The 25,472-nt window shown below is 35.3% G+C and overlaps 1 protein-coding gene across 1 annotated transcript in view; it reads right to left on the reverse strand.

The window, feature by feature from the left end:
• The window catches only part of LOC149426231 (ras-like GTP-binding protein rhoA), a 636,906-nt gene that overhangs the window by 14,392 nt on the left and 597,042 nt on the right, over positions 1-25,472 (reverse strand). Inside the window, exons 4-5 of the mRNA XM_089636151.1 lie at positions 18,846-18,955; positions 9,308-9,442 (exon numbers count right to left, since the gene is read on the reverse strand). Coding sequence (XP_089492277.1) covers positions 9,308-9,442; positions 18,846-18,955 — 245 coding nt within the window. The remainder of the gene's footprint in view (positions 1-9,307; positions 9,443-18,845; positions 18,956-25,472) is intronic.

The raw sequence follows: 25,472 nt of genomic DNA on the forward strand, positions 1-25,472 counted from the left end.
AGGGTTTTTATTTAAAAAAGTACTCTGTATATACTTGTCTATTGGCCAATTTTCCATCTCTTGAAGAGTACGCTTAGAAGAAATCCTTGAAACTATCCAATAAAACGTCAGTTATCATTACCTAATACGCGAGAGTCCCAAAAAAGATCCCAGTATCCATAATCTTTCAAAGCTTGGATTATTTATGTGGAATTTATAAATCTCTCCCACTGAACGTTCAAGGTTGATCTTGATAAAGTGACTGTAAATTTCCTCGCTCGTTGGCATTCTTTATTGAAAGTGACAACTTGTAAAGTATTACTAATACAGGCCACACATGTTTTAAATGAGAAGATAGCGCGAGCATATGACACCTTTAAAATATTGTTTTTCGCAAGCACAACAAAACATTCTACGAGATTTATTAGACATTAGAGCATAATCATTTTGGTACAACACAGCACGGTGTTTGTTTGGGATAGGGAAGCAACAAAAGATGACTGTTTTTGTGTAAACCCGTGAGTCATTAAGACAAATATTGGGACAATTTTGCAAATAGTAATTATTTTAACTCTGAGAAAAATGAGTGTTGCTAATTTCTAAAGAATCTCGACTCAAATTGTCAGACAACCTTCGATTTATACATTTTGAAATTAAAGAGTAAGGATGAAACCATGAATAAACTTTCATTCTACATATATAAAAATGACTTCAGCAAGTCTGCTCCCATTGTACTTTATAGCTCTCTATGCAATTATTAGAACGGTCTTGGCCTATGGATGTGAGGCGGGAATACTGACAGCAAAGTCTGCGGAACGGCTGGACACACCTTCGAAAGAAAGGTACTTCGAAGAATCTTAGGAGCGATGCGAGAGGGAGAGGCATGGAGAATCCGCCACAATAAGGAGCTATATGACATCTACCAAGCTCCAAAACTCTCTACTCATTTACGGCTCCAAAGACTAAGATGGGCCGGACATGTGCACCGAATGCCAAGCACACGTGTACCAAAGAAGGTTCTAACAGGACACCCGGGAGGCAAACGAAAGGCGGGCAGACCTAGGCTGAGACGGGAGGACGATGTCAGGAAAGATGCCAGAGGACTACTCCATGTTGCAGATTGGAAGACGACGGACGAGGACAGAGGGCGGTGGAGGCTCTTGTTAAAGGAGGCCAAGGCTCGAAATGGGCTGTAGCGCCATTGAAGAAGAAGAAGATGCAATCATAATATATCCTATGGCCGACCTAAAACAAAATTCCATTGTTTTTTATTTAAGAACTGCACAAAAAATAAGCACCTTAATCAAATAAAGGGACCCCCTCCTGCCTTCAAATATCCATTAACCCATAATCTGAAAAATATACGCATTTAATATTGGATGCCATTCGCTTAAAATTTTATTCAGTTGCACTTTAAAACCCTGACGAAAATATATTCACCCCACCTCCTGAAGAATCTACCCTTACCGTATCTGTGCCCACAATAAGTTCCCACACAATTTTACTTTAGGATCTTCTTTATAAATATTAACTCAATATGATGACATAAGCCTTGAGATTTCCCTCAGGGCCTATGACATCTTTGGGGACACTGCATGGAGGGTTATTTTAAGAACAAAAAAATAGTGAGAAAGGAAACATATAGGCTGACGAAAAACGAAGAATCTACACAAAACAAGGACATATAATAAAAAATTATTATAGATTTTGTGTTAGGCGATAAATTTTGAGGTTATTAAGCCGTGTTGCGCTTCCTCCTTTAGCCAATGTTTCTGAAAACATTACTGGTGATAATCTGGCGTGTAAATAGCACAGACCATCAGGGAATATTTTAAATCCCTATGAAAAAAAAGGATTGATCAATGAATTCACTCTGCAGGAGAAAGACAACTTAAACCAGCCACCAAAATACATATCAACAGAAAGACTCGCCAGAAAATAGCACTCGCAATTGAGTTTTGCTCCTTGATCTTCAATCAGCACAAAATATATTTGAGTTCGCACTAGGAGATTATAATGTGTCACCAGCTCTCAGGAGAGTAAAATTATTAATGATGAATCAGCACATTGTAATAATACGTACTGCCGTGATTTGTGATATTTATTGTCAAAAAATATTTCAAACATTTTAGTCTTCAATAGACCTCTTTTGACAAATGATACAAACTGGATGAATCCATCTGATCAATGCAAAAGGTGTCGGTAATCTGTTACCATTCACCTGCAGAGCAATATCCATCCAAAAATGACCAGAGATGTCTCTTTTGTCCATTATATATATTAAAAATTAATTAATTCATTTATGTATGTTAAAAATTAATTCACACTAATTTTAAATTAAATTTTAAATTTTAAATCAACTGCTTCTCCAATTGCAGTGTTCATCATCATCATATGAGTAGGTTGGGTATTTGTGTATGCAGAAGTTATACTGTGTTAAAAGCATTAAAAATTAAAAAGTGGAACCATTTATTACGCTTCATGTCTCATTTAACTTATAATTTATTTAATTATTAATTTTTAAAATGAAACTTAAATTTAAAGTAAGAGTTATAGAATTCAAGGAACAGACATAGTGGCAACAGAAATTAGTATTTTTAATAACCTATTATAACTAATAAAAAAACTTTTATGGATTATGACTTGTCAATTCCAGTATAATAAGTAGATATTTTACGGACCACGGATATAAAAGTTCGCAATGGTAGTCTACTCCACCCCTGCCCGAAGGTAGATAGTGGATTTATACGTAAGTCATGATTAATGGGGCAAACTAATAAATGTCCATAGGGCGAAACAAACAAACGGAACTGTTTTCCTGCATTTTCTCTACATCCCTCCCAATAAAGACAGGGAAAAATAAATAAAAGGAAGGTGATACATCAAACTTTTAATACACTATGGCACATCTTTTTTCCGACTCTGAAAGATGATGTTTTCTAATCTTTTTATTCGAAAAATTTAAAGACTATAAAGAGTATTTATAAAGAATATTTCAAGACTTTATACATATTTTGGTATTTGCGATAGTGTGGACTGTATTTGAACATAGCAAATTTATGGATCACCGAAGAGAAGACTTTGTGGGTTGTTTTGTTGTCCTGAAGCTAATCTTAAATAATTTTCTTCAATCCAAAGAAATGTTTGATGTTGTGCAGTAACGTTTTCTTCAACATAAATATTTTCACTAAAATCAACAATATTTTCTTGCGTAATCTGTGGTATTTCTTTATTAAAAAATGTTTCGTTTACGATACAACTGATGATGCAACTTAAACGCGTTGTATAAATATACACAGATATTTTTAATATATCTCTTTGTAAACATTTCAATAACAATTAAAGAAGTGTTTATTATCAAAAATATACAGCCTTTTTTTACTTTAATTTTCATTTCCTTCAATTTCGATGTTTCTCGTATGCCAGGCGTCCTTTGACGGCCATTTTATCTTCAGTTTCTATGGCAAAGTTTGTACATGATGTAAGTATAAGCATAGTCTAAACCCAAGATTATTTTATCTTCAGTTTATATGGGAAAGTTTGTTCATGATGTAAGTATAAGAATGGTCTAAACCCAAGACTATTTTGTTAGTCCTCCTCCCTAGAATTTCCTCTTCTTAAGCGGCGTGTAGTTTAAAATTTTGTTAAGGAGTGGGAAATCCATTTTACAGATGCCGGTGTGATGATTGATTTGACATTCCCGGGTGATTTTAATATTTAGAATGTAAACGGGAGCTAGGAATGCTTTTTTCACATAAGGTCCACACTGGAGGCCGTGAGGAAAGAAAATTCCCTCTAGGCCAATGCCATCTTTGAGGATGCTGTGTTAAGAGTCTTTTTAAGGAAATGATAAGGTGATGGGTCGAGAGAGTCTGGTTGGAGAGGTCAAAAGGTCTCCCTCAATAAGTCTCTCCCGATCCGACCCACCACGCAGTAGGTGGACAAACGCATCCGCCGACAAGACCTAGACAAACCTCACCCCATGAACCCGGGCACCCCGGCTAAGTCACAAAATATAGCGAGCCACTTTGGGTGACCTGTGGCTGGGGTGCTGTGTTTGTTCTACTGATATTTCAGCAGAAGGTGTTCTAAAGAACTAATTTCGGTATTATTGCCTTTGGTAACGGTACACAATATTTGTAAATGGTTGACATTTTCCGCAACATAGCAGATCGTTTTTACGGCTCGTTCTTGTGCTCAAGAAAAATGTGGAGGTTGATGTGTTTCATCCCTCCCACTACCCACGGTTCTCTTCGAGACTCTAGTTCAATCACTCCTTTCCTAAAATAGACTATTCACGCAAACTTTAAAAGAACAAAAAAGGAAATAAATAGTTGGTCTCTGTTTTCCATGATGGATTGTATGTATTTTGTTAAAAAATATTAAATCATGAAATAGTCTCCAGGAAGGTGATTTGATCTTGTTTTATTTTCTATTGAGACAGGTAGAAACAAATACGTACCTATTTAAAACATACTTCAAAAAATTTTATTTTCCGCGAAAAGTTTTTTGATTCTAATCATCCGCTGTTGATATAATGAGTTTATTTTTGCAAACCTTCGATCCGCTATCAAAATTACTTGGTTCAGTAAGAATAACAAAACGATACCTCGTAAAAATTGGATTGAGCGGAGAAAATAATGAAATAAAAATAAGTGGGTTTTATTGAACATTGCGTCTATTGATAAATCAACAAAATAATTCAACAACAGCGGCCTATAAAAATACGCAATAAAAGAATCTATTTTGAAACAATAACTGAGGCCCTCAGATATTTTGGTTACGGTGCCTCTCAGAGGCGTAGGAACATAACGATTATGAGAAACAATTATTTAAATAAGTTGTTTAATACATAAATCCGTCTAAAGAAAAGAGAGAAAGGAATATGCAAATTAGCAAAGGAATAACTTTATAAAATATACAAAGATACATCCCTAAGAGACCGTGACATCTGGTATCACTTAAGGGAGGAAAAACAACTCGTAGATTAGTCTAGAACCGAGTCATTGAATAGTGAATCGAATATTTTAACTCTAAAATAAATCAGATATGTGTTCGAATGAAACATAAAACAATCGAAATTTAAATTTTAAGAACTTTCTCGTAAGAGAGTTTCCAGGTAAGTGCAACAATCTTAGGTACGGAATAACATTTTCACCTCCCTCCGCGTCGGAGGAATCATTCCATGTTTCTGTTTGATTTCATGACCCATTATCACAAGATAACAACCAAATCTATAATACCAATGCAGTGAAAAAACAAGACAATAGCGCTAACATTTTCAAAATAAGGATCCATTGGTATTCGAGTTTGAACGATTAATTATTTTTAAACGAGTATGTAACATGAAACATGTAGCTCTCAAATATCCATATAACTGTTAAAAGATAACACAAGAAGCCATAATCAATGTTTATTTTATAACAAGAAAAAAATTATTAATAAAAAAAAAGTTTCGGTAAATCGAGTTTCAGTAAAATACAATCTTGCCGTGAGAAACGAATGAACTAGTGAAGTTAAAAATGATACAATGTAAAGAAACAATAAATATTCATCTAAGCCAATTTCACTCGGCCAATTCGAATAATTTTAATCGATGAGTTCGATTCATAACAGCCATTTCAAATGAGTTCATTTTCAAGTCGAGTGCTGTGTATGCCGTTCTGTTAGTAGTATTGTACTAACGCTTCTAGTCATGTTGATAGGGTTGGTACTGAAGGATTCATTAATTTAAAACAAATATTCCTAAAGCTCGATGATGTGTATGCCATTTTCTTGGTAGTAATAGTAGTATGTACAACACCACCTGTCATAGTAGATAATTTATAAAGTAAACTGTCTTTGTTTCTTAAACCGTATGTATGTTGATTGGAGACGAAGATGAGCCAATAGTAGACATGATATTTAAAATACAAAGACAGTGGAATTTGTGAGACTTTAATTATGTCACAGGTTTGAGGACTGTCGTCAAGAGACGCGCAGGTAGTGCCAAAACATACGACAGGTGGGGTCGGTATATACTACCAGGAAAACGGAATTCACAACATCGAACTTTAGGAATACTCGTTTAAAAATAATGAATCGTTCAAACTCGAATACAAATGGATTCTTATTTTCGAGATCTAAGCGCTATTGTCTTGTCACTGCACTGGTATTATCGATTGGGTTCTTATCTTGTGAAAATGGATCATGAAATCAAACAGAAACTTAGAATGAGGTCTCCGGCGTGGAGGGTGGTCCACCGAGAGTCAGGAAAAGCTCGTGGATTTTTCCCCTAATAACTTGGGGTCGTCATGAGACGCTGAATTAAAACGGGGGTTTAATTGATAAGTTTGCTAGAAGCGCCCGCCAGTCTTGGGAACAAAGATATTATTTACCGATTCATTGTAATCGCAGTTTCGCCTGCGATGGAAATTTATTCAAATTCGCGAAAAGACTCATTTTTTAAAACTTCGGTTTGATTGTATTGTTCTTGTTTTGTGATTTAATTATGAAAAAACTGCGCATTTGATAATGGTTCTTTTTTTAAGGTAGTAACGTGATTAATGTCATAAGATATAAGAAACGAGAGGTTGTAGATAGTAAACCTATCAGGGGCGTCGCCAACTTCCAAGCCAGGGGGGGGAGGTATTATCATTTTGAATTACACAATTTACGTATGACATTATTATTTTGCATTTGGGAAGTTCTATCATTTACTTTTATAGTTATAAAAAAGACTTTAAATAGCATCACGCATAAAAATACCGCACAATATTCTCAGTTCTTCAATAGCCTTGGAGCTCGTGGAACAATGGCATACTTAACTGAAGTAAGTGACGAGAGCGAAGGGAGTGGAAAAATAGTTATAACTGTTATTTGGATTCAATGTTAATCATCGTATTAGTATTTTGATTCTTTTGTATATATAGTTATGATACTATCCATGCCTTCTGTTACATTTACATACATACATACAATTTTCCTTGTAAAAGCCCGACAGCGCGTAAAAGAATCATAAATAAACTCTCATACACGGAAAAGAGCCGCAGGCGAATTTTTTTCAATTGTATCCCTAATTATGTTTGGTGCCTATGTGGTGTGGGTGAAGAGAGTAGACTGTGAATTATTATATCCACAACACATAGAATTAGCGACGCAGACGAAAAATATTCTATGTCAAAAGGCAAACCTATAAATGTTTTTTTTTTTTTAAATTCTAACTATATTTATACTAAAATCATTTAGTATGTTCTTGAACGCGAATATGTTTTTATTGTTTAACATGGAAAACTTTAAAACATTTCAGTTTAACCGGATAGCACAGGAGCGTATTAATGCATCAGATTCCCACCCAGGCGTTTCGAGTTCACAGAATTGCCAGTTAAGTCCTTCATAATTGCACAAGCAGGATTTTCATGAAATATTTTTTCAAGGTCTCATTGTCCTCATTGTGAATCATTTTGGCACCTAGCCGTGCCTCCTCTGACGTTGGGGCCCTACGGAAAATTTGCTATTATTTCCCGAAATATTTTTCTAAAAATGACATGTTTTGTCTTAAGGAAGTGCGTTCCTGTGTGAAGTTAAAAAAATAGGTCTCTGGCAGATACCTTTCGGGCCTAGACCAAAGTCCGTATTTGGCACTAATAATAATAATAATAATTGGATAATTTGTAGAGCGCCGTTTTTGTGAAAAATCACCTCAAGGGCGCTGTACAATTTGTTTCCTAGGATCTACATTTGTTATTTAGACCAACTGTGCCAACACAAGTTTAGTCATCCGTTCAGGTATGTGTCTGCGGCCAATAAAGAGCGCTTACACAACATCTTCACATAGATAACAAACCTTGGCAGCACCGCTGTGACGTTCGACGAAGACAGAAGATGGAGACTCTGCTGCAAGAATCCTAGGTAGCGAAGGAACTGTACCAGCTGCTGCAGCGAGAGGGACTACCCCGTCCACCAACTGTGCCAGCACGAGATTCGTCATCCGTTCAGGTATGTGTCCGCTGCTAATATAGCGCTGACATGTGTCTGCTGCCAATAAAGAGCGCTGACACAATATCCTCACATAGATACCAGACCTTGGCAGCACCGCTGTGACGCTCGACGAAGATAGAAGATGGAGACTCTGCTGCAAGAATCCTAGGTGGCGAAGGAACTGTACCAGCTGCTGCAGCGAGAGAGACCACCGCGTCCACCAACAGTGCCAGCACGAGGTTCGTCATCCGTTCAGGTATGTGTCTGCTGCTAACATAGCGCTGACATGTGTCTGCTGCTAATAAAGAGCGCTGACACAATATCCTCACATAGATAACAGACCTTGGCAGCACAGCTGTGCAAAATCACCTCATCCTAGTCTATTTTAGTCTCTCTAGTCACTTCCTAGCCATTCATGCCACTTAGTGTATCCTCTCGACCCTTTTAGACTCTTTCCTGGCTCCAATACCTAAATAAAATCCAGCAAAAAAATAATTACAATTCTTTCAATTGTCGTGATCCAACGATTTCACACCTCTGTCTCAGACCTTTAGGGCTCGCTTATCGCAGGCTATCATAAGCAAAATCTTGAACCAAAGTCAAAGTGAAGTGTATGTTTGTCATCTGTAACAAAATATATAAACAAAAACAGAAAATAAAAACAAAAACAAAAACAAAAACAAAAACAAAAACAACAGGCACTGAACTAAAAAAATAAATATTACTTCAAATCTCCAGTCTTTGGCTCTAGTCGTGTTTGATAACCAGATCTGAATAGCCAGGTACTTCCCCACTTTCCTCTTCCGCATCTCTTTATCTTCCCCACTACCTTCAGCCTCACAACATACCTCAATTGGGGATATCATAGTCTCACTGGCTCCAGACGGTTGGGAGAAAATGGGACAAACACTCTTGTGCGGTATTCAAAAGCTTATTATCTATTTTTTTTGTGCGTCAATATTTGTCCTATAATGATCGTTTAGTAAGATTTTTATTGATTTCAAACAAACCACAACAGACATTCGCAGGATTGAAATAACCTGGCAATCTTTGGATGATCCCTACTCCCATCATTTGAATGAGCATTTCCAAATATGACATAAGCCCTAAAAGAAATTATTTTCCAATTTGGACTGCTGGCAGAATATTTAACCTGCCAAGGTTTGGAGCGAACCCGACGATTGGACCACTTGGCCACTTATCGTTCAGTTGTTGAATATAAAAAAACCTTCGTGGTTGAGAGGTTACAAACGCAGATTTTAGGTCGTAGCATCGTCTTTATAAATACGAACAAATTTTCGTTCGTTCTGGAGAGTTGGAAACATTTGAGGACAAGTCTGCTGATGGCCTGAAATGTTAAGTTCGTTACCTGTTCGCTGGTGACTGGCATGAGGTGGTGCTTGGCGAGGAAGTTCTGTATGTCAGGGTCGGATCTCAGATCACTTCTGCAGCCGCACAGGATCACAGGTGGCGCGGGGCAGTGCGTCCGGATCTCCGAGTACCACTGTGGACAAAATAAACATAATGAACAATTTTAATCACCATCAATAGTATTGCCATGCAGGGAATTATGATTGACAAACAATCAGCAATTTCTGAAGGAAGGCGTCCAGTTGGTTTTTCCATATAATGCTCAGGAAAAGTAGATCAACGGAAGAAAAATTTATGCCAGGAGATACAGAATCTGAAAATTCAGGACTTGAGGACACTTGAAAGAGGTCTATTGTTCACATGGAAAAGGAAAAGCAGACGAATGGCGATGAATGTGATAAAAATGATTATTTACTTGCAGTTTTTTTTATATTTTTTTATTCAAGATATAATACGACAGTAGAAAACTATTTAGTGACAGTGAGTGGAACCTTTATTTATGGGGAAAATTGTAAGAGAAAAATGAAGTAGTAATAGAGTCACATGGGGTAATCGGACGCAATTTCTACATTAGGATTTTTGTATCAATAAGCTTTAGATATTTAATTACATTTTTTTTGTATTTATTAATACGATCGATTACTAAGTTATGTTAAAGGAACCCGAAAATCTCACACGGTTCACAAGTTCAAAGGTTTAAAATCATATTTATAAGTGAAATTCCATTAAATGAGTGGGTATAATATCATGTACTGTACATGTATTCAAGTGCAAGGTTTTTTTTTACATTAGCTCCACACAGAAGGCTTAAAGGAAAATAATTTCCCTCAGGCCCTGTCTCATCTTTGGGGATGCCGTACGGAGGGTCTTTTAAAGAAATTTATTTATTTCATTTAAGTTAAGGAGAGGAGGTTCACAGGGAAGGAAAAATGTTCAGGGGTCAGTAGGAATCTGGGGTCAGTGAGACCGGGACTGTTGCAATCCGGCCCACCACGCAATAGACAGGCAGATGCGTTTACCGCCAGGACCTAGACAAACCCCACCTCATGAACCCTGGAAACCCTGCTAAGAAAAAAACGTTTCAAACCACTTGGGGTAACCTATGGTAGAGTTGTTGGTTATCAAATAAATGTTGTCCGGGTAGGCTGTACCCATACCTGCGTCTCAAAATAATAAAGACGTATGCATTTCTAGATTTCTGACAACAATTACTGTTCTTGAAAATACAATAGTTATAATTAAATCATTCATAAGTAGCTTCTTAACTTAAAGGTAACTCATTTAATGAAAATATTTAACTAGTAAAAAAAAATCAGAAAGTGTACCGGCTCAATGAAATTGTGATTAAGCCTATTTGTAATGCATAATTTATTTAGTGGAATATACAGAAAACCCCGAGATACTTCTGTTCGTAATACCCAGATATGCTTCTGTTCGTAAAACAATTAATTAACCAAATACGTTGATTGATGCAAACAAAATTGAAGACAGAATATATATATATATAAAACAATACATTATGATAAACAATAAAATTATTTTGTTATGCGCAACATTTTGTTGTTATGTTTTCTTTAACGCTAAGCTGCAGCATTTCCAAATCAGTATCGCTAAAACTTAATGTGTTATCCAAGAGATAAATGCTTGATTAAACTATGTATCAGGAAACTGAACATTTATCAAACAGGCCAAAAAGAAAGAGATGCTTTTATGAATTGAGAGAACGGAACATAAATAAAACCGTAATGGGCCAACAACAGGGTTGGACCGCGGCCAAAATACTTTTCCATTATGTCAATTGACTGCAAATTTAGGAAACTTCCACAGCTATGTTATTGCTAGAAGTTTTTCGGATGTTCCAAATCTGAATAAATCTTACGCCATATGGACCGAGTTATTAAGTCAACAGACTTTATTAAATAATGAAGTCTAACAAGATATTTTTTTCTGGGAAGCAATCACTTTGCGGTTGGATTATGAACGAAAAATAAAACAAAGACTTAAAATCTAAGGCGCTACCATTTTTTACGCAGTTGAAAGAAAGACTAGTAAAGGCTTGTTAAAGGTATTTTTAACAACGTTTTATGTACTGTCTTCATCCTATTGGAGAGAAGGTTGGATAAACGCATTGTGTAATGTATAATTTACTTTAATTTTACGAGCAATAATTATTAGCCTGAAACACTCATCCACATTGAAAAATCTCCTGATAAAAGAATAAAAAATCTTGTCTTAAACATTAGTTTACCAAAAAAATTATAATTTATAATTTACTGTTTACATACGTCGTGTGACATTTTGAATCAATCCGCTAACAATAACACCCCTTATGTAGATGGCGATAAGGTTTAAATTCCCGTTCAACACCATCCGACTTTTTTGATAAATACAAGAAAAAAAACATCGCCAAAAAGTGGCTTTTATTTTATTTTGCGGACGTTCAGGAACAAATATTTAATTGTTTTACGATCATTTTATAAAGAACTTAATTTGCCACATTATACAATAAAATCATAACCGGAAATGCGTTCGTAAGTAGGAGATTTTGAACTTTAAAGCAGTTTTTATAGGCCTGACACGTTATTTTTTTCTAGGTTTATTAAAAGACTTATCTAAAGAATACTGGATCAGCTAGTAGGCCAAGATGTATTCTACTCGCAGTATTTAATTGAAGCATCTAAAACATTTCTAAGTGATCAAATTTTCAAACCAAAAAAAAAATAATTTGCATAGCTACGTATGGCATCGCCTTAACCCTGAGCAATGTGCATGAGGTCATTCGACGGAGTAAGACTGCAAGAAAATATCAATTCGATATTTATGTCGACAGAAAAATTAGTTGTTTTACAAATTTAAGAGTTTCACTGGAACATCAAACCCATGGAAGTAAGAAACAATCAAACCAATAATGATCGGCAAGAATGTTTGTTTGGTTGAACGATCAAGATGATGAGATAATGACGAAGCTGTTTCTTGTGAATTAGTACGTGCAAAAGAACAGCTGAACTTGTAATGGAAAGTCATACCTTAGAGAAAATGGAATGGAACGGAAAAAGTTACTCCGAAGATTGGAAATAGCCAAAAACCAAGAAGATGAAAGGTAAAAGCTACTTAATTCTCGTAAAATAAGTTAGTTTATGACACTCTCAACGCTAATAAAAAAATAACTAATGTATTTTCACCGCAGAATGTTTTAGTTTAAACCTTTTGGAAGAGCCTCTCCATCCATAAATTTGATTGCTTTCAAGCATTCAAAATCAAGAAATTCTCAAATAAAAAATTAAGCACAATGAATTTTATACTTGCAAATTACAGCTAAACCACTCTGTTTTCTCATCTCACCTCTAGTGTTATTTTTTTATTCAATTCCTAATTATTTGTAATATATGATCTTGTTGAATTTATTTTTTATCATTAGATCGAAAATTAATTAATAACCCAACCGACCCTGAAGGTCCCTAAGCAGCACAACAGTATTGGCAACACGTTGGGCGCCAAATCGATGATATTTTACATTTTAACATAGTCAAGTAAGTTCAATACCGCGTACGATCCAATAATTTCAAAACATGTTTCTTTGGCGCTTTCAATTTAATAGTACAAGCTATATTAATAGGGGTATCCAAATTAACTAATGGATTGTTTGGACTCGATTTAAGTCAATACCGCAAATATCTCCACTAACGAAGCAAGCAAGACCGCGTATTTCCCCAGATCCAATACAGCGGATTCAACACAAATAATCATACGCAAATGTGACGTATGTGCCAATAACTAATTTTGCGTATGCCCAAACGACAGAAAAAGCATTTATTCAAATATTAAACTGGAATACAAAATAAGCTGCATTGAAATTCATTTTAATTCTTTTTTATTGACAAAATAAGTCTTCGACGGAATGTGGAAGCTGCAGTGAATTAAAATTTAGTAAAATTAACATGGCGATAAATTCTTTATAAAACGTAATCTAAAAATCTTGTATTCTAATCAATATTTTACATTAAAAAACAAAATGAGCAACCTAGAGTGCCAACGATAGATAATTTACTATACAAGACTAAGCTTTGTTAGGCAATTTGAAAGCATCATACTGAAAAGCTAAACCAAAGTTATTGACCGAAAATAACGTAAACGAAAAAGTGTGCACACAACTGTTAGGCAGAAATCTTTATTTTCCGAAGAATCAAAAACTTTCGAATGAACTTTTTGGCACGAAAATTGCGAACATTTTTCAGAACAGATTTTCTATGAAACGTTACCAATAAAAAAAAATACGCTAATTCATTAAACTAAAAAAAAATTAAGACTAAGTACCCCGTTGTTTGTTTCTTAATATTTAGTCGATCATTAAAAAAAGAGTGTTGATACATAAGCAAAAATGGGTGAAGCTAGAAGGTGTTTTTGAGTATTTTACCAACAAAATCAAAATAATTTTTTAAAAAACCTGTTCGCAAAACAGTTCTCAAAAAGATATACGTCGGTCACATTTTATATACCATCGAGCAATTTCGTTAAAAAATGCACCCATTTTATATGCCATGAGAGGAAAGGCAATTTGCCGATAGAACTAGTTTACGGTCTGCTCAGAGCAACAAAAGTCTATTCACTCACAATTTTAACGACATAAGTTTGAATTTTGTAGCTCGCCGTCTCACTGAAACATTTCACCGAAATTTTAAATAACTAGCGAGATAGTAAAACTGCACCACGAAAAGAATTTGATAAAAATGAAGTTTTACGTCTTTCTTATTTTGATGTGTCTGCAATTTTTGAAGGTTGGTCGTCATTTGGGAGTGCTTTTCTCTTTTCAATTTGGGAATAAGCAGTTTGGAAAGTATTAAATATTTTAAAACTTCTTATTTTATCAAATGATGAAAATAATGATGGGTGACTAGGATATAGAACTACTACAAGTAAGATGAGTGATGACTTTGATGAGTCTTTTCATGATCGGGTAAAGTTTCAATAACAATTGCTTTATCAAAAACTGTCACGTGCTGTAACAAAACACGCGACACTTATTTCATCTCCCTTGTAGTTCGCATTGCGAGAAAAAAATCTCTGACCAAATGCCGTGTTTTTTTTTGTATTTGGGGTGATAATTTTTTAACTACCAATGTACTTACCGATACTATTGTATTCACCAATGGTAGTTATTGTGACCACAGCATTTGATCAGAGAATTTTTTTGCCAACGCGAACGATCACAAGGAAGATGAAATAAAACACTTGACAGTTTTTGATAATGCAATTATTGTTTATTAAACTTTTCCCGATCGTGGAAAGATTAATGTATTGACTGCAAAGTTGCTTATTTAAAACGATGTTATAAATATCATTAACTCAACAAAAAAAAATGTTTTTAAACTGTCATTTCTCACATTTTGTCAGAAATTCTTAAGGGTTGCCAAAATAATCTCTTGTTCCGTAATTAGCCGCGATACTTTGAAAATGGGGCCTTTCATAAAACTGACTTTCAGCAATCCTTTTGGAGCCCTCTCTGTTCTTTTTGTCACGTCAAAAAGTTATGACAACCAAAGAAATGGCGATAAATTAGGAGATTGTTGTGTTTCATTACCTAACAAGAAAGTATTTATGAAAGCAGCGGTGGACACAACAATTAATGGATCATAAATCATTCATTTACAAGGATAAAGGATGGATTTTGTAACTGGTGACCAAGAAACGGGACCAACTCTTTATGAGACATTCATTCAAATACTTAAAGGATTATAAGAATAATACATTTTTAATCAATTTTCTCACACAAAAACACCGAAGCTTAGGGGTTAGAGCAGTGGTTCTTAACCTTTTTGGCTGGCGACCCAAGGTACGAATATATTTGAAGTACGCGACCCTAATCTAATTTTTAATTTTTTTTCCATTGACAGGTTATGTAATTTTATACTATAAAATTTATACGATGTATTGGTAAAATTAGAAATAAACAAATTTATTTAAATGTTCTGTATTAAAATCAGACCAGCATTAAAACAGTTAAAAAATTTACAGCAAAATAATCAGTGACTACCCTGGTGTTGTATTTTTGAACAAAGATCATGTATACGTGGAGTTATGTTTATAGAAAGTGCACACCGCATGTCATGCTGAGGATCCAACCTATTCCTGTACTTATTCTTCATAACAGCAAGGCATGAAAATCCTGCTTCACATAAATAAGTAGTTGGGAAAGGTAGCAGGGCTTTTTCAGCTTCATTGCTCAGAACAGGCTTCCCAGATAATTGTGCCCAAAATTTTGTGAGACTCGTTCTGGCAAATCTCTCTTTTAAAAGTGCATCACCTTGCATTTCGAGCAATTCTTCTTGTAATCCAACTGAATCGTTTTCAACGCCCATTACATCTACTTCAAATGGATTTCTTACCCAACTGTATTTCACGATATGGACATTTTGTGGAATATATCTTTCCATTTCATTTTCAAGTCTTCTCAAATGTTCTAAAAAAATAGGCATGGTCTCCACGAAAATACGGTTGCCATTAAGATTAAGATCTTCCAAAAACAAGTTTAATGTTGGAAACGCTGCCAATTGACATTGAGCAATTTTATTTTGCCAAAGTTTTGTTTTGTTTTTAAAAACAGTAATTTTTTCATAAATGTCTACTACAGTGCGATTTTGACCTTGCATTTCTGTGTTCAACTGATTCAAGTGGTGGAAAATATCACCCAAATATGCCAATTTAGCCATCCATTTGTTGTCACTGAAGCGATCAGCACATTCGTGTCTTTTATCTGTCAAAAATATTTCTATTTCTGTTTTAAGAGAAAGAACTCTAGCTAGAATCTTTCCGCGGGATAGCCAGCGAATATCCGAATGGTATAATAAATTCTGGTGTTCTGAACCCATTTCTTCGCACATCAGTCGAAATATCCGAGAGTTCATAGCGCGTGCCTTTATGAAATTTATAATTTGTATTACGTCCTGTAACACCTGATGTAGATCTGGCTGCATATCACGTGTAGCCAAGTTTTCTCGATGTAAAAAGCAGTGTATTAAAACAACCTCTGGATTTCGTTCCTTGACTTTGGCACAAAACCCGATGCGACTCCCTATCATTGCCGGTGCTCCATCTGTACAGACTGCGAGACAATTGTTCCACAGTAATTGGTGTTCCACAAAGAACTTGTCTATTAAAAGAAATATATCAGCCCCAGTTGTAGTTTCAGAGAGCTTTTCACAAAGCAGGAACTCTTCATTGAAATTTTGTGGAGTTCTGTATCTTACGTACACCAACAGCTGTGGGAAATCTTCAATATCAACTGATTCGTCGATTTGAATTGAAAATTTGATGGCTTTTTTGAGATCCGTTATTAATTGTTCTAAAATATCTGATGACATTAAATCTATTCTCTTTTTCACAGTATCGTTTGAAATTGGCACCATTTCCAGCTTCTTCGCAATTTCATCTCCACAGACAGTTCTTGCCATGGCTATTGCAGCTGGTTTAATCAACTGCTCAGCAATACTATGGGGTTTTTTACATTGAGCTACTTTTAAAGCTACTTCGAAAGAAGCGTAGGTAGTTTTTTCTAACGAAACTGTTGCTGAACTTGATGGTGCATCAAGTCTCATGCGCTTTGTTTGTGTTTCTTTTTCTTTCCAAAAAGCAAGCGGTTTATTTGCGTACGTTGGATGGACTTTTTCGAGATGTCTCTTCAATTTGTTTATTTTTAGCGATTCATTTGAAAGAAGTTGCGTACAAACCACGCATTGTGGACGTGGCACACCAGAGCGATCTTTTATTTCAATAAATCCTAAGGCTAAAAATTCTTGCTTGTATGTTAACATCCGTTTCGCCATGACTGTCCACAATTCGAAAGACTTACTGAAACAAAACGACAAATTATAGAAATATACTATTCTATTCGTTCATCGGCGAATTGTAGGCTAACAATGTCATTTATTGGAAAAAAATATTTTACCTTCTTTCGATAACAGCAATCGCGAGTTGCACTTTTAATCTTCCACAATTGATTATCACAATTTTGTAGCACTTTGTAGTTGTCAACAAAGAGTGTATTGTAGTCAAGTATAAACGTTATTCACGTAAAACAGTATGAGAACGAGCGTGCAATCGTAAACAAACTCGCTAGCAAACTGACCGAGATGAGACGAGACCGACCGACCAGCGCGGTGCGGCGGGCGGCGCGGGTGGTGACCGAGCCGAACCGAGCGATGCCGACTGCGTGAGCCGAGCGGTGGCGATGGCGCGCACTCCTCGCTTTGCGCCCCGCGCCCTTCCGCCCATTAAAACAGAACTAACATGTCGCGATTGTGAACAATAGATGTCCTTGTTCTGAGAGTAGTAATAATTGTGACTATACTAGTTTAGTGACATCGATCGGGATATCAATACGCGATTTCCGCGACCCAACCCAAAACCTCTCGCGACCCAAATTTGGGTCGCGACCCGAGGTTAAGAATCGCTGGGTTAGAGGATTGAATTTAGGCCGAAGGTCTCGGTGCTATTCACAATGATCTTTAAAAGAATAATTCGAATATAAAACTTGCAGTCTTAGAACCTTACGCATATTTAAAGAGAGGAAATACTAGTATAAAATTCAAATACAACTTTTTATATTGAATTTGAACCACGCTATATGAATAAAGCTAAATAATTGGAGAGGAAAACAATATTGATAAATTTAAACGAAACATGAAACAGAACAAGACACAGAAAAAAAAGGTTTCAAAAATTAACGGTTGCAAATGGGAATCAAACACGGGATTCTGTCTTACCAAGACAATCCCTTTAACCACTCGGCCATTGTGGCCTGATTATTTTTACGTCTTTTTCGTCGATTTCATATCTGAATCTTAGAATTATCAATATTATCCTCAACTAATTCCCATATTTCTTGGCTCCTATGTTTGTATGAATGGTTTGTATAAAAAAACTACTTTTCTAAATTTTTCTTGATATATTGTACCCTTAATTTCCTCACGCTTACTTAATCTGTAAAAAGATGAATTATTTTAATTATCTTTAAAAAAACAAATTTCTAATTTGTGTACCTATGTTAATATTATGTTTGTATTTATTTCAAAAGTTTTTGATTATTGTTAAATCATTAGAACTAAATGTAAAGACTCCTCCCATAAACACGAGCTCCTGGAGCTCAACTTATGGAGAAATAGAATAATAATGAACAAATTATTTATAAGTCTGCATATTGTTATCATTTATAATGTTAAATAATAAATAAAAAAAAAAAAAAAAAAAAATAAAAAATATTATGTTGGTAGGAATAAGGAAAAAAAACATTCCAATAAGAGAGATTATAGGTGACCTAAACAAATGTTCGTGGGTTGTGTGGAGGTCAACGGAAAAATTATTCTAAATATATATATACGTTTTAGGTATAAAAGACTGTAAAATAGTAGATGCGTCTTGGAGATACGGTCAGGTTTTGACGTTGTTCATTATTATATATTTATCTTCGTCAAAATTATTGACTGGAATCAAAATGTTTTAATCAATTCGAAAATAGTAAATATAATTCAGTATTTGCTTACTTTGGTGACCGCGCTTTGCAGGGACTCCGGATCGCTGACGCTGAAGCAGAGCAGGAACACGCCGGCATCTTGATAGGCCAGGGGTCTGACTGTGTCGTAGGCGGGGGTTCCTGAAAAAAAAAACAAATAATACTTTATTGAAAACTAGCTGTGATTCCTTAAAGCTGAAACATTTGGTGGTTTTAGAAAACAAGGAACAGTGTCATTGGAACATCCTCGAGGCGGAAGGATACCATTAAGAAGACCACATTAGTGAGAGAGGATGGAAATTGGGGAAAATTAAGATTATAAAATGTTAGCATTTTAGAAACATGTTTACAAGAGATTGAATGGTTGATAGGAATATTTAAAAAAAAGGACAAATACAAGAAACTCCATTAATGGACTGAACGGGGTTGGTGCTAACAAAAATAAGCTTAAAGAAGCGATGCTAGCAGTTCACAATAGAGTGCTGGTACCTTGACGTATGGTAGTGATTCATGGAACTGGAAGAGGAAGGATGAAAGTAGACTTTCGAAAGCAAGGCTGATCTTCATATTTCTCACACGATCATACATGTTTTGCCATAGATACGCTTTCTTTCTTTTCAAGAATTTCATGTCTACAGCATTCAGTCCAATATCATCCTTCCTCTGCCAGTTCAGTGTCTCACTGCCATATATCAGGGTAGGTACCAGCACCCCATTGTGAACTGGTGGCATCGCTTCTTTCGGCTATTTTGTTAGCACCAACCCCGTTCAGTCCTTCTGCATTTATCCTTCTTTCAATATTCCCATAAACCTTTCAATCTCTCGTAAACATACTTCTAAAGTGCTAAGCGTAATGAGCAAGATTATGTAAGGAACGTTTAGATGCTTTAGGTATGCTGAGCGAATAAAGGAGAAGTGTGTGTCAAGACTGAGTTTTTTGGCGGACCATCATCTCTGCCTTCCCCTGCGAAGAAACGGCGTTATAGTTAGTAAGTGAGCATCTTGGGTGAAATACAGGGTTTTCCAAAAAGAGGTGTTAATTTGGATAGCCCGCTGTTTCGGTAGATATTACCTTTGAAGCTGTCATTTTTTTACTTTTGACAAGTAGAAACTACGCCATTAATAAAAATGGAACAATACACGCTTCAACAATGCATTGAAATTATTAAAATTCACTTGAATGAATCAAATGCCAATCATCTTGAGTGATGAAGCCCATTTCCACCTCGGTGGCTTCGTCAACAAGCAAAATTGTCGCATCTGGGGCTCGGAAAACCCAAGAGTTATTGTTGAAAAGCCTCTTTATTCTCAACGTGTGACTGTTTGGTGCGGTTTGTGGTCCGGCGGAGTCATTGGACCTTACTTTTTCGAAAATGAGGCTGGATCAACAGTTACGGTGAATGGATTGCGCTATCGAGAGATGATTAATGATTTTTTATTGCCGGAATTGGATGGTATTGATCTGGACAACGTTTACTTTCAACAAGACGGCGCTACGTGCCACACAAGCAACGAAACCATTGATCTTTTACGATTGAATATCAAAATAACACATCTTATTGGAAAACCCGGTATTATCTCTGCCGATTAACTATTGCTTTCCGTTGGTCCCACGTATTTTTCCTTTGTTTACGTTCTGCTGCCAAGTGATTATGACCACCCCTACTTTGAGCCAAGTTGTCGAATGTTAGCTTGAAGAATTTCTTTTGGCCTCCGTCTGTTCATTTGACCAGTTTCAAGTCAGTTAGAAGTACGATTTCCAGTTTTGAAAATCCAATTTACGTAATTCTTAGCATGTGTTAGCCGAACGAAAGCGTCATTAAATAATACAAGCTCAATGACAATATTTATATCTTTTTTGAAATAATTTTATGAGTAAAACCTCAAAAATATTTAATTATTGAAGACGATGTTAGCGAGTTATAAACGAAAATTTGAAATAGAAAAATCACACGAAAAATATACGGACGCATTTAGGACACGAACCCAGGACCTACATCTTGCCGGGGTGGTGTACTACCAACTGAACTAATGGACCCCATTCCCTTCGGTCATATTTAACTAATAATAATAATAATAATATCGTTATTTAGGAAAGTTTTACACATTACAACTATATATTCATATTATGGTGTACATTGATTTGTAACTCTTATTTTTAAGGTTATAAAATTAACAGAAAAATACAAACATAATATGATGAAGGTAAAAAGAAAATAAAAGTGCATTTAGTTGAGGTTTCTCAAATACCGCCTAACTAGGCTAGCCTGTGTTGAAGCAGAATTTTTCGTGTTAGTTCCTAATACCTTTGAACATACCTATACTTGTATTAAGATGTATTCGCTCAATAATGTGGTGACTTCAATAACTGCGAATTTGGGTGAATGCACCGGCGAAGGCCCAAGTTTTTACATTATCTTTGAAATTTTTTTGTGAATCACATTGTTTTATGCTGTCTGGAAGAATGTTGTAGAGTCTTATCGCAAAGTATTTAAAGTTTCGTTGACCAAACGTAGTATGTGTTATCGGTATTTGTAGTAAGTTTTTGTTGTTGCTTCGAGTACATCGTATATTTGAACTTTTTTCGTAGTAATTATGTATATTTGAGTATAGATGAACTGTATACTGTATACTTTGATTAAGAACTACCAACATTATCTATATTTTCACACCGCACATTTTAATGGCTGCTATTTTTATATATGATCGAAGCGACCGTATCTTTTTCTGATTTTTCTGTTTCAAATTTTCTTTTAAAAATCGCTAACATTGTCTTCAATAATTAGACATTATATATATATATATACATTAAATACCTTCTATTTTTCTGATTGTACATGATTCCACCAAATCGGATTTTACCAATATTGACTTCTGCAACGAAACATGTAGGAAGTAGTGTCAATGAAACAGTTTTCTTTAATCATTATTATTTGAGTAATGATTTTCTCTAAATAATTTTTTCATATTTTGCTCTCATTGTTATTTAGTATAAGTACACTATCCCCTCGTGTATCTTGTCACTTGATACAAAGGAATTCAGTCCAGATGCCACAATTTCTTCGTTTTTCTAATTAACCCCAACAAATTAGATAACCCCCACCATCCACAAGACACCAAGATTCTCATCGCGTTTTATGCAGAACATTTCCGCTGAATTCAGATGTAAAATTCAAAGATTCAAATAAAAAATGGTAATCACGGTCTTCATTTTGTTTTTATACAGCAAAAAGAGGGAAGCCATTCGTTATATAATGTAATGAGGTAGGTACCCAGTAACTTCTTTTCTAGTTGGGTACTTTCGTAAAAAGAATATTAGTTTCACACGTTTGACGTCAATGTGTCGCGGCGCTGCATTCGCGCCCTTTTATAATAATTAATGACGCGAATTTTTACGGTCATTCGTTCTGCCCTTATCTGTGAAGCATCTGGCCTGTGAGGGAAGACTGCTAATGGCCGTGGCATCTCTAAGCACTTACATACGGCTAGTGGCTACCTATCGGGGTTACAAATGACCGTCGTTCCCCAGAATGGCTCATAGAAAACCAATGAAACGTTGAGTATATTCGTGCTTCTACCGCATACTTCTACTGACTTTTCACCGGGGCATTACGAACGCACGGGAAATCAGCGAGCGTCCGAATTGATGTTAGGTTGGTTTGTAAGGCATTGACGGCCGCATAAAGCGTGTGTTGCCAGAGCTCGGTGGTGCAGCTCGATACAAAGATGCTTGGTTCATTTGGCAGAATGAAAGGGTAGGAACTGACTTTATGTTTGCTATTTATTTTCGTTACCAGTAGCGAGTCGAATCCATTAAATTGTTTCTGCCAGATTACGATCCTTATTTTTTTAATCAAAGTTATTATACGCGGTCGACAGTGAAAATTGAAATTTTGAAAGCTTACTTAATACGTGATAGCCTGGTAGTTCTAGACTAGTTAGATTCTAGATTAGCAATTGGATGATTCGAATTTGAAACTCACATCGTGTGGCAACGATTTTTAAGCGATTGAATATACTTAGGTACTTACTTTCGTTCGTAGGCAAATTCGAATGAATACTCCAGACGAATTTCCCCTAAAATATGATGAATCTTTCTTAATGGTTTTGATCTGCTGTATAAATCCAGCTTTATCTCTAACGTGTTTCCAAATTCACATATAATGAAACAAAGTATGATAATGTTATAAAGCAAAATAGACAGTGCAGTTTTTAAGGGCCAGTATATCAGTATTTATGGATAATGTTTTTAAACATCGCCCTCGAATCTTGGAAGAACTCAAAGATCGAAGTCTGGAGGAAATCGCCGCTATACCCGTCAAAATTTTCCAAAATGCGGCCGAAAACTTCAAGAAATCGTCTTCATCAATGTATCGCTGCTGGGAGCCATCATCTTCAGAACTTGATCCATAAAACAATTTGATTCAATAAATATGGTGACCGGATAAATCAACACAATGATAATACATCACATCTTTAAAAAGTTATATAAAGTCATGGAAAGTGATGAAACAAAAACTTTATTAACTGGGTTAAGTAGGTTAGGTTAAAAAAAATTTTCATCGTTTCTAATGACTTTATATCACTTTTAAAAAGTGTGTTGATTTGTCACTGTGTTGATTTATCATGGAACCAATAAATATATATCTGTAAGTTGTGCCGATTTTTTTTAATAGTCTATTGTTGTAGGCTGATAATGTCTAAGAATGGATTTAATTTAAAAGAAAATATAACATTTGTTTATAGTTATTTCATTTGAGTTTAGTATAGGTGGCTACTGTTAATTTTAATTTAGTCTTTACGTAATAAGCACGATTTGTAAAAAGCTATTTTAGTACGGTCTAAACACCCCCCGGGTAAAGTAATTGGAAACCTTATTTGTAGAACAATTTTGAACTTTATTGGTTGTAAATTCAACCGTCGAACACTGTCGGCCGCCGTTAAAATGTTCAAATTTAGAATTCCGCAGAGCATATAAACTACGCGGCCAGCTGACCAATGGCGTGGTTTGGCGCCACATGTTAGGCTTTATATGGAGCTTTAAATAAAAGAAGAAGAAAATCAATTTAACTTTTTGGTGTATAAAATGCCGCAAGCTGACTGCAGATATCATTATCATCAAACATACTAATTTGGTTGATTGTCTGTCTCTGAGTGATTGTAACTCTGGTTCAATGAAATCGGATTTGTTTTGTATTTGAGTTTAAGTAATTTTCAAAATCAGAACTGATTGTGTCAAGAATTCAGACAGGCGATTAAGTACCTACCTAAGTAATTATGGTAAAATATTAATATATGGTACTTACGGTAAAATATTATTTTTTTAAGAAAAAAAATTTTCAAATGTGTATTTTTTTTGTTTAAATTTATTATGGTTAATTTCGACAAGAAATATAGATTTTGTGATTTTTCAAGGATCTGCGTTATTTTCATTTTAAATAAAGCGTTAAATATTAACTATAGTACAACTGTGTCAATTGTGGTACTTATTGTTTTATAGAATAACTGGATGATCAAGTGAATTAGTAATTATCGTTTGAATATAATAATTACAGTGTCGTTAAAATACTTAAACTGTTTATTGTCGCACTGGGATACAATTTACTATAAGGAAGCTAACCGGTAAAAAACGAGATAGAAAGCAGACATAACCTTTTACGTTTGGTCTAATCATGCTATTTCTATAATACACGAATGTCTCTTTCATAATTTTAAACAAACGTTCAATACACCATACTAACATTGATCAAAAATCATACTAACATAATATAACGTGATTTTTCACGGATCTGCGCTAGTACGTAAATAATTATGCGGAATGCTTCAATTATATAGAAACTACAGGGTTTTCAAATAGGATGTGTTATTTTGATATTCAATCGTAAAAGATTAATGGTTTTGTTGCTTGTGTGGCACGTAGCGCCGTCTTGTTGAAAGTAAACGTTGTCCAGACCAATACCATCCAATTCCGGCTATAAAAAATAATTAATCATCTCTCGATAGCGCAATCCATTCACCGTAACTGTTGCTCCAGCCTCATTTTCGAAAAAGTAATGTTCAATGACTCCGCCGGACCATAAACTGCACCAAACAGTCACACGTTGAGAATAAAGAGGCTTTTCAACAATAACTCTTGGGTTTTCCGATCCCTAGATGCGACAATTTTGCTTGTTGACGAAGCCACAGAGGCAGAAATGGGCCTCATCACTCAAGATGATTTGCATTTGATTCACTCAAGTGAATTTTAATAATTTAAATGCGTTGTTGAAGCGTGTATTGTTCCATTTTTATAAATGGTGTAGTTTCTACTTGTCAAATGTCAAAAAATGACAGCTTCAAAAGTAACATCTACCGAAATAGCGGGCTGTTCAAAATAACACCTCTTATTGGAAAACCTGTAGCTGACGTGTACCCGGTGTTGCTCGACCCTACTTTATAAAATATAATATCCATGCATTATATACATAAACCTTCCGGAAAAAAATCTCTAAATGATAGTGGAAAACCCTATCAAACTCAGTTGCATAATTTAGAACAAGTAAGCGCACAAACAGACAGACGCGGATAGTGGCTTTGTTTTATATTATTGACACTTGAATGATAATGAACACTGTCATACCTACCTACGAACTCCTATGTATATTTTCTCGTAAATGTC

The sequence above is a fragment of the Hesperophylax consimilis genome, chromosome 1 (genome assembly GCF_061612785.1).
Source record: "Hesperophylax consimilis isolate HC1 chromosome 1, BYU_Hcon_1.0, whole genome shotgun sequence".
NCBI classification, from domain to species: Eukaryota; Metazoa; Arthropoda; class Insecta; order Trichoptera; family Limnephilidae; genus Hesperophylax; species Hesperophylax consimilis.